General features: G+C 36.9%; 1 protein-coding gene across 6 annotated transcripts in view; it reads left to right on the plus strand.

Moving 5' to 3' along the window:
- The window catches only part of LOC103716184 (piezo-type mechanosensitive ion channel component), an 84,865-nt gene extending 71,091 nt beyond the window's left edge, over positions 1-13,774 (plus strand). For all 6 annotated transcript variants that reach the window (XR_005511215.3, XM_039124948.3, XM_039124953.3 and 3 more), the window contains 4 exons: positions 3,308-3,811; positions 3,916-4,057; positions 9,526-9,670; positions 13,313-13,774. Coding sequence is in view for 5 of the 6 variants with exons in the window: in XM_039124948.3 (XP_038980876.3) it covers positions 3,308-3,811; positions 3,916-4,057; positions 9,526-9,670; positions 13,313-13,448 (927 nt within the window). In the remaining variant the exon portion in view is untranslated. The remainder of the gene's footprint in view (positions 1-3,307; positions 3,812-3,915; positions 4,058-9,525; positions 9,671-13,312) is intronic.
- Positions 13,775-14,862: the final 1,088 nt, after the last annotated feature.

The raw sequence follows: 14,862 nt of genomic DNA on the forward strand, positions 1-14,862 counted from the left end.
ATTTTAAGCAGAGTCCCCATTTCCTAAGATTTGGGAATAACACAAATCTGACTCCTAGACACATCTTCACCTGACACCCGTACCCGAGTCCATGTAAAATAGCTATCTAGAACTCGAGTGTATATGTTGAGATGAAGTTTGTTCTTGAAAGACATACCATATGCACTTGTATGAACTCATCATAAAAGTGCTCGTATGCTTTAGTTTTTTGCAAAAGGTTTTATGGTGAACCTCTAGTTATGCGGCATCTTCAAATGCTTCAACGGACATATTACCAGCAAATATTACTGTAGATAGCATTGGGCAACTTCTATTAGCATTTGCTGTAATCAAAGAGCACTTGCATCTAGAGGACAAAATTTTTGATGTAGAACAACACTGAAATATTTCCATTGAACAATAATTGGATTAGGCCCTGATAGAAGTTGGAATTCAGATTAGCCTGATAGGTGATGTCATGCATCTCTAATAAAGGGGCAGTAGTTTCCTGTCACTGCTTGTAAATAAGCCTGCCTTGGACATTTTTGGCCTCATTCTATTGCAAAGATTCCTCTAGATTCTCTTGCTTTTCTAAAAGTGGAGTTCAGCGTCCCTGATGAAGGCTTGAGTCTTTCTGGACTCTTTTTGCTGATTTTGAAGGAATTAAATGCCAGAAATCATTTTGGAGGTGGCTTAGGCCTCCAAGTTGGAGAACTGAAGGCCCTCCCTTATATAGTTCCAACTTTCCTTTTTGTCATTTCTATTTCAAATGCAAATGTGCCCCTTAGAGCCTTAACGTGTAATCATATTAGCTATTTGATGTTGTAATTGACAATTTGCATGTTTTGATATGATATGAAATGTGTAATATTTTTCTGCAATAGTGCATGAAATGAAATTGTATATATTGTTATATTCTAATATCCAATATCTCGTGATAGAATTTTGCTTGTAGTAGTACTATAGAACCAAATTTGGATCATACATTATGTCGTGGGATGTGTAAATAAGCATAACATATGAATGTAATTTTACTACATTTAAGTTGTCTAAATTATATATTTGTATTTATATTTGCTTGTTAATTTTTAGCTTCTTATATTTAGATCTTGGGTGGAAAACTAGGATAGTATAATGTTATAGATGTGAGTATACTGTAGGAGCTACAGCAATGACGATGGTGTGCCTTATACATTAAAGATCTAAGGGTGCTCTAGTGAGGAGGGTACAAGGTTCGCTGTCTCGGTACCGGAACCCCGTACCGGTGCCATGCTACCACAGTATCGGTACGGTATGATACGGATCTTTTTTGGCGTACCGAGTGTTGATACGCCATCCGTATCAAGTTCTGGTATCGAACCGGTACAGTACGGTATGCCTCGTACCGCCCGGTACGGCATACCGTGGGAGGGTACTCAAATTGGATTAGAAAATATAAGGGAAGGGAAAGACCAATGGCAATCATGATTTTAGTTTCCAGCTATGCAAATCCATGCTATCTGGCACATGTATTACACTAGGTCAACAGGACACATACTTAAAACTTTTTCTTGATATTTTTTAATTAATAAGGTTTAATTTTTTTTCGGGCACAATGGTGAAACATTCATGCTAGCAAATGACAAGCAAGCCTACTAGCACTATGACTTGAATACTTGAAAGTAACTTGGATAGAAGTTGTGAGAAAAAGACTTGAAAAGGCTTAACTAACATCACTGGTAGCCCTAAATAGTGATTATTGACTGGGGACCCACACTAAGAGGGGTTTTGCTTTCACACGGACAAAGAAAGATTTTTTGTTGGGATTTCTTTCGAGTCACTGCACTGAACACTTTTAAAGACTTCCGCTTCAACTAATTGAATTTTGATTCAAGGGAAAGAAACTGTTTAGCTGAAATAATTGTGATTCGTTAAGATATGCCAAATTCCACCAAGTATACTATGGGAACCTAATGATACATGCCCTCCAATTATATCTTCTGAATCGTCCACACTAACAATTTATCCTTCTTCCTCAAAAGGAGATTTTAGTAAATAACCAAATATAATGCTTGGGCTAAGTGTTAAGTGGGTTATTTTTCTTACACCCTCCACACCCCCCCCCACCCAAACACACACACACACACACACACCTTGGGGCCCTCTTCTTTTGACCCTATGAATCAATTGAAATCTTTGATTCATACTAGAACCATGGGGAATCCGAATAGCGTGTTATAGTCTTGACCCAAATATGTTCTTTAATTTCCAATCTTTCGCCCCTAGCTCTATCATAAAAATACACATATGTCCATTTAAAGATTGGGCTTGTCTCAGTTGAGTTGTCTAGGTGGATCGTTTGCTCTTCCAGGTCGTGTAGTTCGCCAGCCTGGTGCTATTTACCATGTTCCGATTCAATGGTTTCAATAAATTCTCTACAATAGTTCGTTCTGGCCCAAATCTAGAACTGCCTTCAACGGTTTGTGTAGCTGAAGGAAAGTTTTGTTGATGCTTTCCTATTTAGAATGGACAAGAATAGAGAGTCTTTTGAGACTAGGATTTCTAATAATAAACCAAAATATTCTACACGATTAGTTACAAAAGCTTTTTGACAAGCACTTGTAGCAATCGGTCGTGTGAACCAAAGCCCTATTAATAAATATGAACACATTCCCACAAATTCCCAAAAAATATTATTTTCTATTAAATTAGAGCTAGTAACTAATCCCAACAAGGAAGTATTGGAAGATTCCTTTTTGTACTAATATTTTTTTTCGAATGAGGATCCTTAAATCTGACCCAAATAGTTGGTAAAAGGCTTTGTGGTTATGGTTGTAATTTTATGTTCCTGTGCAAAATGAATGCTGATCCGTGAAGTTTGTATAACCATAATTACATGATCATAACATGGGATTAGAATTACTTCACATGTGTATTGAATATAGTTAAAGCTGTAAAATGAATGCTGATACTTGAAGTTTGTATGATCACAATTACATGATCATAGAATGTGATTAGAATTACTTCTCATGTATAATGTTAAATATAATTAGTGTTGCTTCAAGATTGTTTGTGCAATTTCTGTCCTGCACTCCATAAGTAGATTATTGCTCACAAATTATGCCTTTTTAAACAAAGCTTTGTTAGAGAATAGTGTACATGATAATGCTAGAATAAGTCCTTCCAGTGTCCTTCAGCTGAATGTACTGATATCTTAAAATTCATTCTTCCTTTTAGTTTCTCAATGTATATTGTTCTTTTTGGTTCATCTAAGGATCATGAACTTTAGTTGTTTTGAGATGGTTGTCATGATTTTCTCTAATCATTGATGTCTCTAATGTCCTCACAGATTTACAGTAGTGGCAACCCAACAAACATTGCAAACCATGTTATAGATGTGAGTGTTCAGATTGATATTAAAGCAAAAAGCGGAAGGCTGACCTTGTTCCAAACAACTCTGTGTGAAAGATTTCCATGGAACAACTTACAGTTAGATGATGATCTGGACCCGCAACATTACCTGGATAGTTACAATGTACAGGACATTCAATTGATCTGCTGCCAACCTAATGCAAGTACAATGTGGCTGGTCCCTCCAGTCGTTCAAGATCAATACACCAGATCCATTGACCAGGACAACGATATGGAAATAGTTATAACATGGATCTTTTTAAGGGAGAGGCCAAAGGGGAAGGAAGCAGTAAAATATGAAGCACCTGTTGAATTTTCTCCAAATCAGGATGATGTCAAACAAGTGCTTAATGGGACAGCTAACAGCTTCAGGATAGTTGACGCATACCCTAGATACTTTCGATTGACTGGCTCTGGTGAAGTGCGGTTAATTGTACCAATAGTATGTAGCAATATCTACACTTATCCTATCTATACTTAATAGCACCATACATTAATATTTAAATGCTGATTGACCTTCTAAAGGTTACCATCTTATATATGCAGGGAAACTCAGTTAGTGGGGATCTTCTTTTGAATCATGAGAGTCCTCCATGGTGGTCTTTCTATGATATTGATGTATCAGATGGAGCAGCATGTAAAGGGTTGACTGGGCCAATGGCTGTCGTTGTATCTGAGGAGACACCACGTACATATCTCGAACTCTGTTTTCCCCTCGAAGTATTCATAGCTATAGCTTTTACCACTTGTTTATATTAAATTTATAAAGTTCTCTTCAATTGTGGAACCAGGAACTTCGTGCAGGGGGCACCATTATTTTCTATATTTGATTACTAAAATCTAATCATGGTTTTATATAAAAATATTAAAAGTTAAAGTAAGATATACCTGAGATTGGTAACAAACATGCACTTTATTTGGTCATTGATGCTTCTTTTTGTTCATTGTTTCAATTATCCAGGTACAACTAAACAAATTAGTTCATCGAAGAATTTTTTTAGTAAAACCCTACACTTTAGTATTAGTCTATTAGTACACCACTAATAATAAGCTTAAGATTATTGCATGGACCGATTTCGAAATCAATCAAAAGAAAAAGAAGTTATACATATCATTTTGTAAGCAAAAAATTAATGATACTTAATAATTCTCAATGAGAACATAGTTGTATCTTAACATGTCTGGTAAAAAAAAAGTTATAAGACATTTCCCAGAACTGATTAGATCTTTATATTTCTGGCAATGTAACTAATAAACAATCATAAAATATAACTTAACTAACATGCATTGAATATGCCTTCATATTTCCAACACATTCTTAAGCTCATTATGGGGTCTCCTGTATACCATTTCTTTCCTTGGTAGCCTAACAACATGAATAGAACTTAGCTAGGAGCAAAGTGATATATGGAAACCAAGAGCATCCAAAAAATAAATAAATCAATGTTTTACATGGTTTATGCCTTAGGTTGTTTTTCACTTGAATTGACCAGAAATCAAGCAAGTGCATTCTCAATTCTCTCTACTCATCTCTTCTCCAAGAAACCTTGCTGTTTCGAGACTGAGTAGGGATATTTCAATAAGGGTTGTTGAAAAAATGGTAGAGCCTAGGAGGAAAGGGTGGCGTCATTGTAGGACAATGTTTCTGTTGTAAATAGCTAAGGATTAGAATAAAAGGATAAAGAATAAGAATAAAGAAGGCAATGAATGGAGAGATTAGTAATGTAGAAGTAGAGGGGGTAAGGTGGCAGACCTATCCTGGTTTTTATGAGAGAGATCGTAGTTTGGAGCTTGGGTAGACCATGGAGGGGAAGAACCATGTTCTTAGGAAGTAGCTTACAATTTTTGATGTCGAATATTGTCATATGGTCTAATGACCCAGGACCTCACATAAAAAGACTACTCAGAAGTTGTTATTTGGAGTCCTTGGCCTACCTAAATGCCCAAGACCTTCCAAATTGACAACCTTTGTGGGACTAAACACTCTAGCATGGATCCATGCACACTCCCCATTTATTCCTGACACCTTGGATACAATCCAATCACATGCACTTTGACTGGCTCGTGGTCATCCCCAAAATGGCCCATGTTGCCTTGTCTTCTTACTCATGCTTGGGTCTGGGTTGGGTTGCCTCCGATACCATTGTGACGACCCAAGACCTCATCCAAAAAGATTAGCCAAGGGTTGTTATTTGAGTTTCTTGACCTTGCTTAAATGTTCAAGGTCTTCCCAATTCACAATTGTGGGACTAATATATGCCTTATAGGTGTCATATACACATGGGTCATGGGCTAGGTTAAGCTCTGATACCATTTCAATGACCTAATATCTCATCCAAAAAGACTAGCTAAGAGTTGTTACTTGGGGTCCTTGGCCCTGTTTAAATGCCCAAGACCTTCCCAATGCACGATATTAGACTAAACATATGCCTGCATAAGTTCTCATATATGGTGTGCTATGATAAACAATCATGCTTATCAGATGTTGTTGAAGCCCATATCTAAAGTAGTATATCTATTTATTGTCGTATTTTAGACACTATATCCTAATTTTTCAAGTTGTCATATAGGATATCCGTATTGTGGGTGTATCGGTATCCTGTATCTGTAACCATGCTTCCTGGATTGTATTCTATTGTTCAAAGTATTCTTTAGAAAGTACTGAAATTAGGGCCTTTTCAGAGCCATCAGCCCATGAAAGGTTGTTTGTATTGTTTATCCAATCTTTTAACTGAAGAAAAGAAAAGAAAATATATTGAAAACTAGAAATACATGGCATATGCCTTTAATTTTAAACAAATAATAAATGACTATAATATGACAACAAACACCAAAACATGGATTTCAAAAAGCGTCTATATCAAGTTTCAGTCAATTTTGGCCAAAACTGCCAAAACTAGACTAAGACTAATCAGTTTAATCGAAACTCCTAGACAAAATTGTCAAAACTAATTGAAAACCAAAACTATTTAGGTTAGGTCTTGATCGAATTGATCAGTTTCAACCAAGGCACAAAACCTTGCTTGGAACTTGGATGCTTTATTATTCATGTACTAGCACAAGAAAGAGTTCCGTAAGTCAGGTGTGAAGTTAATTAATAAGAGCCTGGTAAGTCTAATTTATTGATATATTTGGAGCTTATTTTTAAAGTTGTTTGGTCTCAAATATGCCCTATATCTGTTGATATTTGATCATTAAAAGCACATCCCCATCTTGGTTCATCTATCTTTTGGCCAACTAAACAACTTATTGGCGTGCAACAAGGACTCAAGTCCTAGTGAGACATTCTGCGGGACACTGGAATGGGGTACCATCCCTAGTATCAGGACAGGACTATCTCACCATTGTCCTAGCATCCCGGTTGGTGCGTTTTGGGACATCCCTGTCCCAAGTGTCGGGACAAGGCAGGACGATGGCGCATCCCATTCTATTGAAAAATTGGGACTGCCCCATCCCACAGAATTTAAAACCTTGGTGTGTGAAATATTTATTGATGTTTATCCTACCTCTTCGCCATTTCTTCAGATCTCTCAATTTCTCCTTTGGTCCTTTCACATTGATGGTTTTGTATTATCCTCCTAAGGATAAAATTCCCCACAACATAAAATCTTTGGCCTTAATTGGAACCAGAATCACGATTTCATCAAAGTTTCTCAATCTAGATAAAAGACTATAGTGATGATTTCTTAAAACCTATTTCGGAAAGGTTCCATTATTCCTAGCTTTGTTAAGTTCCCTTTGCCTCGTCCATTTGATCTATTAGCCTTTGTTTGGTATGAAGAATGGTTAGGGAAGGATGGATGAGGGAGAGGATGGATGGGTCTTCCATCCATCTTCCTATGTGTTTGGTGAAATATAGAAGGATGGTTGAGAATGATTTTCTTCTCTGTTTGGTATAGGAGGAATGAAAGGGAGGATGGATGATATTTGTATGACATTTGTACTAAATTACCCTTTGATATAAAAGGTGGGGCATGGGTGTCGTCTTTTGTCAAAAAATTAATGATGAGGGGTAATTTTGTCAACATAGAAACCCACTTCTCACATGCTCCAACCCATCCTTCCTTGCATGTTTTCAATTTGGGAGGATGCAAATGGTGGGCCAAGATGGATGGGCAATCCCTCCTTTTTTATCCATCTTTTCTAAAATTTTTGAACCAACCGGTGGATGGGGCCCATCTATCCTTCCAACCCCATCCATCCTCCCTCTCATGACCCAACCAAACATAAGGTTAGGGCTTATTTGTTCCATAAGGATGAGCATGACTCCATAGATTAAAAGCTTTTACATTCCCCCTTCATCTTGACACTTCACAAGTTTAGAGAAACTTTTTGGAGGATTTGAGCTTAAATATTGACAAAGAAGGTAGATCTCCCTACGCGCATCTCTTGCCTAAGCCATGAATTCAGGATTTTTCAAGGGTCAATGATAGGCCATAGGATCTACAAAGACCATCCATAGAGCCTTCTTAACGTTTTGCTCATTAGTTTGCCCCCAACCCACCGACCCCGACCACCCCCCCTCCTTTTCACCCAACTTAACAGTACAAGGCTTGGGGATGGTGTTGGTGATGACTTTTGCACTCTAGTTGATATGAGCTCCCTCAAGTGATAAAGTTCTTCACAAATTCGTGCAGTACATAATCTTAGTTTTGATCAACAGAAATTCTAAAAGACTGAAAGTAATCATTACTGTCCTAAATTAACCACAGTCTGAATGACTGTAACCATTTTTTATCTTAAATTCTTAATCACAAAAAATAACTTTTTTTAGGGATGCATATATCAGCAAGTTGGACATGAGCAATACACTTATTTGATAAAAGATTGATTAATGCTTAAAATATTCTTATTTTGATGATTTGTTATATACAACTCCTTATCCATTTATGCAATGCTTTTTCTTATAAGAGAATAAACAAAATTAATCAAGACTTGGTGATGGAATATAAATGTATTGAGATGCACTAGTCTTACCAAAAATAATTTAAAAATGATGCAATATTAGTTTTCTTACCTTTACCAAACTTGAAATTTAGTATTCTTTGGTATGGGGATCTAAAAGCAAAATTTTGAAGGTGACATTTTTGGAAGAAATAAGTTTGATGGTGAAATTTTTGACAGCAAATTCTCTTATTCTGATGAGGATGTATGGCTGATGATATTTCTATCTTGCTAATAGTTTTAGAATCTTTAATTTTTTTATATAATAATTATCAATTAAAGTATTCTTAGTTAGATACAAAAGGACTTGGGTACTGTTTTTTCATTGACATAATAGAACTGTATAATATAGATTCATGTTGTGATAGACCTAAAACCTCTGGGTTCTATCAGAGTTTAAAATTCTTTTTTCGAATTTTATTTTCAAATTTTGTGTATGAAAGCATTTTACGTTCTCTATTGTTCAGGCTATTGTGGAACAAAGATTTTGCTGGATTAATATGGGCAGAAAGGGGAGAGGAATTTGATGTTTAGTTTGGATAGGAATTACGGGCTCAAAGAAATCTGTGTCATAAAGACCTATTGATTTCACTAGAAATAAAAATAAAATTCAATCATTCTTTGAGACCTATTGGTGAAATTTCAATTGGTACTTCTAAATATTGTGTAAATATATAAATTCTCCTTGAGCTAAGGTAAAAGGGTATGGTATGATAAATAAACTGCCTCTTTTCAAATTTCTTGGCATTAGAGAACCAACATTCTAATTCTGCTTACTTTGAAATAGTTTTTCCAACTTAATTTAAAATGCCAGCAACTTTTCTGTCCATGTGTGTATGTCTTCCCTCGAGAGCTTATGCTGCACAGAATTTTGGATCAGTAACTTGTCCATTATATTTGCTATTGCAAAGCATTTATGATCCTTGTGTATTGGAAGGATGATCACACCCCTAGCCAAGTTGGCATGGTTCAATTCAAACCAGACAGGCACAGGGTTGAGTGTTCCTTGGTTTATCTTTTTTTTTCAAATAGAAAAGGAGAATAATAATGTTGGCAAGATTTTACCATTTTCAACCATTATCAGAAATACTTCCCTGCCTTATATTTCTTTGGTTTAAGTATTCCATGCGTAAGAAAAGATTTATAGTTCCAGTTATTAAGGCATAAGTGGTTTTTGTTTGTTTGAATTAATTATTCTTTTTTACTTTTCAGAGGGTATTCTTGGTGAAACTCTTAGCAAATTCAGCATTTGGAGTCTGTATCTTACTTTTGTTCTAGCTGTTGGTCGATTTATCAGGCTTCAATGTTCCGACTTGAGAATGAGAATACCCTATGAAAATCTTCCTTCTTGTGACAGGTACATATGCCAAACTTTTCTGTATTTTGAAGCTTAAGTTAGATATATTATGTGCTGTTCTTGGAATTTAAGATAATCATTATCTTTGTTGTGCTTAATTGGTATAATGTTTTCCGATGTCATACTTTTTCCAAGATGAATTCCATCCTATAAAGTCATTGAGTCAACTACATTCGGACATGCATTGACAGCCATACATGTCAGATAATATCTTATTTGAGGACCATGATCTAGCACAGGTCATTTCTTACTTGGTGGATTTAACACATAATAAACCACTGAATAGTCAATTATGAAAAATCGTCATGTCATGCATTGGACATGCGCAAGTGTGTATAGTTGTACTGTGTGTACATGCAGTGACACTTGCTTATATTCAGTTATGTCTTATATGAGCATCATGATATAGCGTGGGTTATTTAAACACAGTGGATTTATTACCCTTCTGCTTTATTCTTTAACATTTTAAAGTTACATGGTATGAATGATAGATATTGTCTGCTTAAGATTGTTAGTGACTTAAGAGATGCATTGTGCAAGATAACTGAGGAAAAATTTTATTGCTTGTGAAGTCATTTATTCTGCCCTTCCAACTTCCAACTATTCTCAGATTATATTTTGGCTTTGCCACCAGGCATTCAGACCACATTGGTATTGATCCTAATCCAAGCTATAGAACTTTCAAATTTGTTTCATTAATGCTTACCACTATCCTAGCATTTTCTGCCAAGTTGTTGTGATTATACTGATCTTTTCCCTCCATAATGAAAAGATCTAGCTGGCGTAGCTTGAATTTTCTTTAATTCTACTTATTGGTGAGATCAGTTGGCTTCACTCAATATGATCTTTCTCTTCTTCCTGTTCTCTCTTTTCTTTATCATAGTATCGTTTGTCTTCTATGATGGCTGATAGTCACAGTTTTAGCAACCCTAAAATCTCAACTAGTGCTCGAATCAAGATGCATGCAGTCCTTGAAAACATACCATTATGCTAGGACGGTTCCTCCTTTATTGGCATCTCCATATAATTTTGGGTTTTAACATCTTTTATTGGCATCTCCCACTACTATCATTGGTATCCAGTGCTAGAATTATTGGCCCAAACTAACCATATATGGTTCAAATCTCATATCAAAACATCTCCATTGTTTTTTGTTCTCCAAGTCCCCTACCATCATATTCTTTTCTAGTCTTTAGCCTCAAAATTGGTGAATTTTGGCCCTTCTCCTTCTTATAGTGATGTACTCTTCATTCTTTTCTAGTAAACTGGGAGGAAGGTATAATCCTCACAACTTCACCAGGTCAAACCGGCAAATAATACTAAAAGAGAGAAGGGAGAGCTTCGTTATAAGTTCTATAAAGAAGAAGGGATGAAGGGAAGGGGATTGGTTGGTGAAGGGGGCTTGTGTAGCTAAGAGAGAGCTTGTGGCCATGACATAGGTCTTGATCATATTGGTGCTTCCCTCCTTGGTGGTTGTGATGAGGCATGGCAACATATTTGAAGAATCAATCAATTAAGAGGGAGAGTTGAGGCTGGGCCATTCCTGACCCTTTTCCCTCCTCTTCATCCAGTGATTTTACCTGCAATGTCAGTGACAGTGGCGGTGGCAACAAGAGTGGAGCCATCTAGGTCTATGAAGAGAAGAGTGGAAAGAAAGCATGGGGTTTGTGGAGGTGGCGCCTGCGATAGGATTGAGGTCTGGAGATGATGGCAATTGTCCGAGCCATACGGATGGAGAGAGGAGACAATGGGGATGGCCTAGGTCTCACTCAAGCAAGTGGATTGCTGGGGCTCAGGAACTAATGGAAGCCCGTTGATGTTGCTCACCTCCTTCCACAGAGCACTTTGAGATTATCAAATATGCTGGCTTGTCGTCTTTCAAAGGTTTGGTATGTGAACTATTGTAGGAGGTTATGAGTTGATATGATCACCAGAGGAGATGGGAAGGAGGGTGTGAGGTAACTCTTGACATCAGCAATGTCAAAGGATAGGACTTCAATCATGTCGGAGGAACCATCGAGCCAATGTGCAAAGAGAGGCGAGATGTGAGAGAGGAAACGCAGGATAGGGGGTACTAGAGTAATTAGGATGGGAATTTGAATTTAGGGTATAAATTTTGGCCATCTATTATCATTTTATGGAGTCCAAATCTTGAACCAAAAAATTTATGTGTATATGTAATTTATATGAAACATTTATTTTCTCGAAAATATATGTTTGTTTTAATTTTCAAGCTTCAGTCTGGGCATGGTCCAAGCCAAGGCTTTGCTTAGATGCAGCCTGAAACTCATTTGGGTTTTGGATTTCAGACCGAAGCCTGTTCTGAACTTCCATTAGCTTGACCCGAAACCCAGCTTGAAGCCAACCCGGTCCACAGGTTTCGGTCCTGTTTGAGCCTATTTCCAGCCCTATAAACAACGGAGATATATGAAATCAAAACCAAAATGTACATAAGAATGAAGGAAATAGGAAAGATAATATCAGACCCACTCTGTACCTCAAGACTTTTAGAACCCTTAAAATACTGTCACAAGAAATGGTTACTGTTATTGTAGTGTAAATAGTACCATACAAATAGTGCTAAATAATAGACCTATGAAGTTACTAAACGGTAGGAGATCTTTCTTACTCGACACTTGATTCAGAGCAACGCACGAAAAACTAAAAGTAACCAAAAATGAAAGAAAAATACCTCAAATTGACAATGGTAGGAGATCTTTCTGACTCAACGCTTGCTTCAGAACAACCCACTAAAAACTAAAAGTAACAAAAATGAAAGAAAAATGCCTCAAATTGACAAAAAGTCTCCAAGTCTTGAAGCCCTCCACTGCATCATGACTCATCTTAGATTTCCATCATTTTATGAACTAAAAAGTTGTTTCTATTCCAATAAAAGATCTAAAACTCTCATCATATAGTTTTTGCACCAAATTAACTCTCCCTTATCCTCTTTTTAATGGAGGGGTTTTAAGATGGGTAGCTTGTCTTGTATCAATAATAAATATAAGTGAATTTTTTCTAAGTATAAGATCCAAGTATAAGCTATAAACCATCAAGTAATAATAATTAATCTCCAACTTCATCATTGTGTAGACTAAACTTTTTATATGCAATTCCAAGCTTCTGGCTATTATCCCATTCGTCATCATCATGCATATCTTTTCTCATCATATATGGGTACAAGGCAACTCTAAGGTGAGGAGTCTCCATACAAGGATGATTAGATTTTACTACTAGATGTCTACCTGATGTCTTTTGCAAAGTTGCTGCTGAATTCATTGGGCAGATTTTGGCAAGAGAGTGATGTACTATGAAATCTATGAAGCCAGTTGACAACTATATAGATCTACCTTGTGGATTTCAGTTTAAACTGGCCTCCAAAAACCCTGTAACTCTGGAAAGAGTCTAGATGGAGGGGGAGGATCATCACTTATGTTATATGGGGCTGTTTTCATATTCTCTTTTTTGCCCTTTTGGGATAAAATTATGCACTCCATATTTTGTTGTTTCTTTTTCTCTATCTTCTGGACTTTTCAGCTGCAGCAAATACTTAAATTGCCTATGCTATAATGTCATGTTGATATTCTGTGTTTCTGCCTATGCTTCTTTAAAGATTCAGAAGATCTTATCATTTCGGTGTAGGTTGATAGCGATCTGTGAGGACATCTATGCTGCACGGGCAGAGGGTGAGTTAGAAGTTGAAGAAGTCCTTTACTGGACACTTGTGAAAATCTACAGGTCACCACACATGCTTCTGGAGTACACCAAGCCTGACTAAATTCGGAGTTCATGATGGCTACTTTGGAAATGATGGAAGACATGCTGATTATTACCAGTTGAAATACAAGATCACGGTGCAAGGGAGCAAAATGGAACCTCCATGGGTGAATTTGGTGGTGTTTCTGTCTCATCAAATCCAGGTTTTATATGTACATGTGTCATTGTATTTCTCTTGGATCCCTTTGTCAGATGAGTTGTGCGCATCAAGTTGCTTCCATGGGTGCAAGGCTCTGACATGTATACCTGAGAAAGAACTTGCAGTTCAATTTTTTTTGTAAATATGATGTTTATATGGAAAAGTAAAGAAGTTCAGTTCTTTTTGAAGGTTTGCTTCTTTCACATAATTATATTTCTATATTACTTTACCACTACCGATATGTCCTTTGGAGGTTGATGCGTGCATCTTCTTCCCTGCAAAGTCGGTAGTTCATTTAGAATTGTAAGTTTGTACCAGGCTTCTTTTTGGAATTGTTGATCATGCCATCTTCAAAGTTATTTCTGCAGTTGCCATACATGCACTAATGTAGAAGAATACAAGGATACAGATATGCATAACACTACTAATGCACCATGCTTTAACACATTTTTTTGGACTCTCATTATTACATCCTTCTCAGGTCTACAGATGCTGAACATGGCGTTTGACATTATCAATGATGGGAGCACGCCAACCAGTTGGGATTTGCAGCTGCAAAAAAAAAAAAAAAAAAAAAGGTTGATTTATGTGTTACTGCATGCATTTGGACGAGATTATAAATTCAGAAACATCTGCATATTAAAAGAATTCTATGGCCAAACAGTTGTTCTATGACAAAGGGAAAATGTCGCTGCAGCAGTACTTTTTATTCCCTCCTGAACATATCAGCGCTCAGAAGACATGTGAGCTGTAATCCCTAGAATTTTCTCCATCTGCTGGTTATTTATGAAGGAACCTTGTTCTGGTGGTGGTAGAGATTTGGGTGTGCAGGCTGGCAATGGTATTATCTTTAAATTTTCGGTTGTTGGTTGTCAAAATTATCTCGCCTAGTTGTAGAATATATTCCGGCGGAATAAGGGAAAGTTGTTTGGACAAGTTTGGAGGGTTGAGCTATCCTCTTGAATAGAAGTTCTATACATTTGGTTGGATGAATAAGCCTGGGAATCTGGGCTTTCGGCTCCCTATGGTACTTTTTTTTTTTACGCTGTGGAGAATATATGCATTCTTGCCTGTCATATCAACCATCTCAGAAATGGAAGGCTCTCGCTTAAACCCCACTTGTGTATTTAGCTACAGGTGTATTTGGCATCTCAACATGACGCTCCCTTAGTGAGAGTCATCCATTTTTTGACGTGGGTAACGTGGCGGCAATCCAAGCATGCACCACTCACTACTCAATGTGGTGAAACAAATGCACCGCAGACAATCTGTGTTT

Source organism: Phoenix dactylifera, chromosome 2, assembly GCF_051530095.1.
Source record: "Phoenix dactylifera cultivar Ajwa chromosome 2, Ajwa_hap1_PhDact_Kaust_v1.1, whole genome shotgun sequence".
NCBI lineage: Eukaryota > Viridiplantae > Streptophyta > Magnoliopsida > Arecales > Arecaceae > Phoenix > Phoenix dactylifera.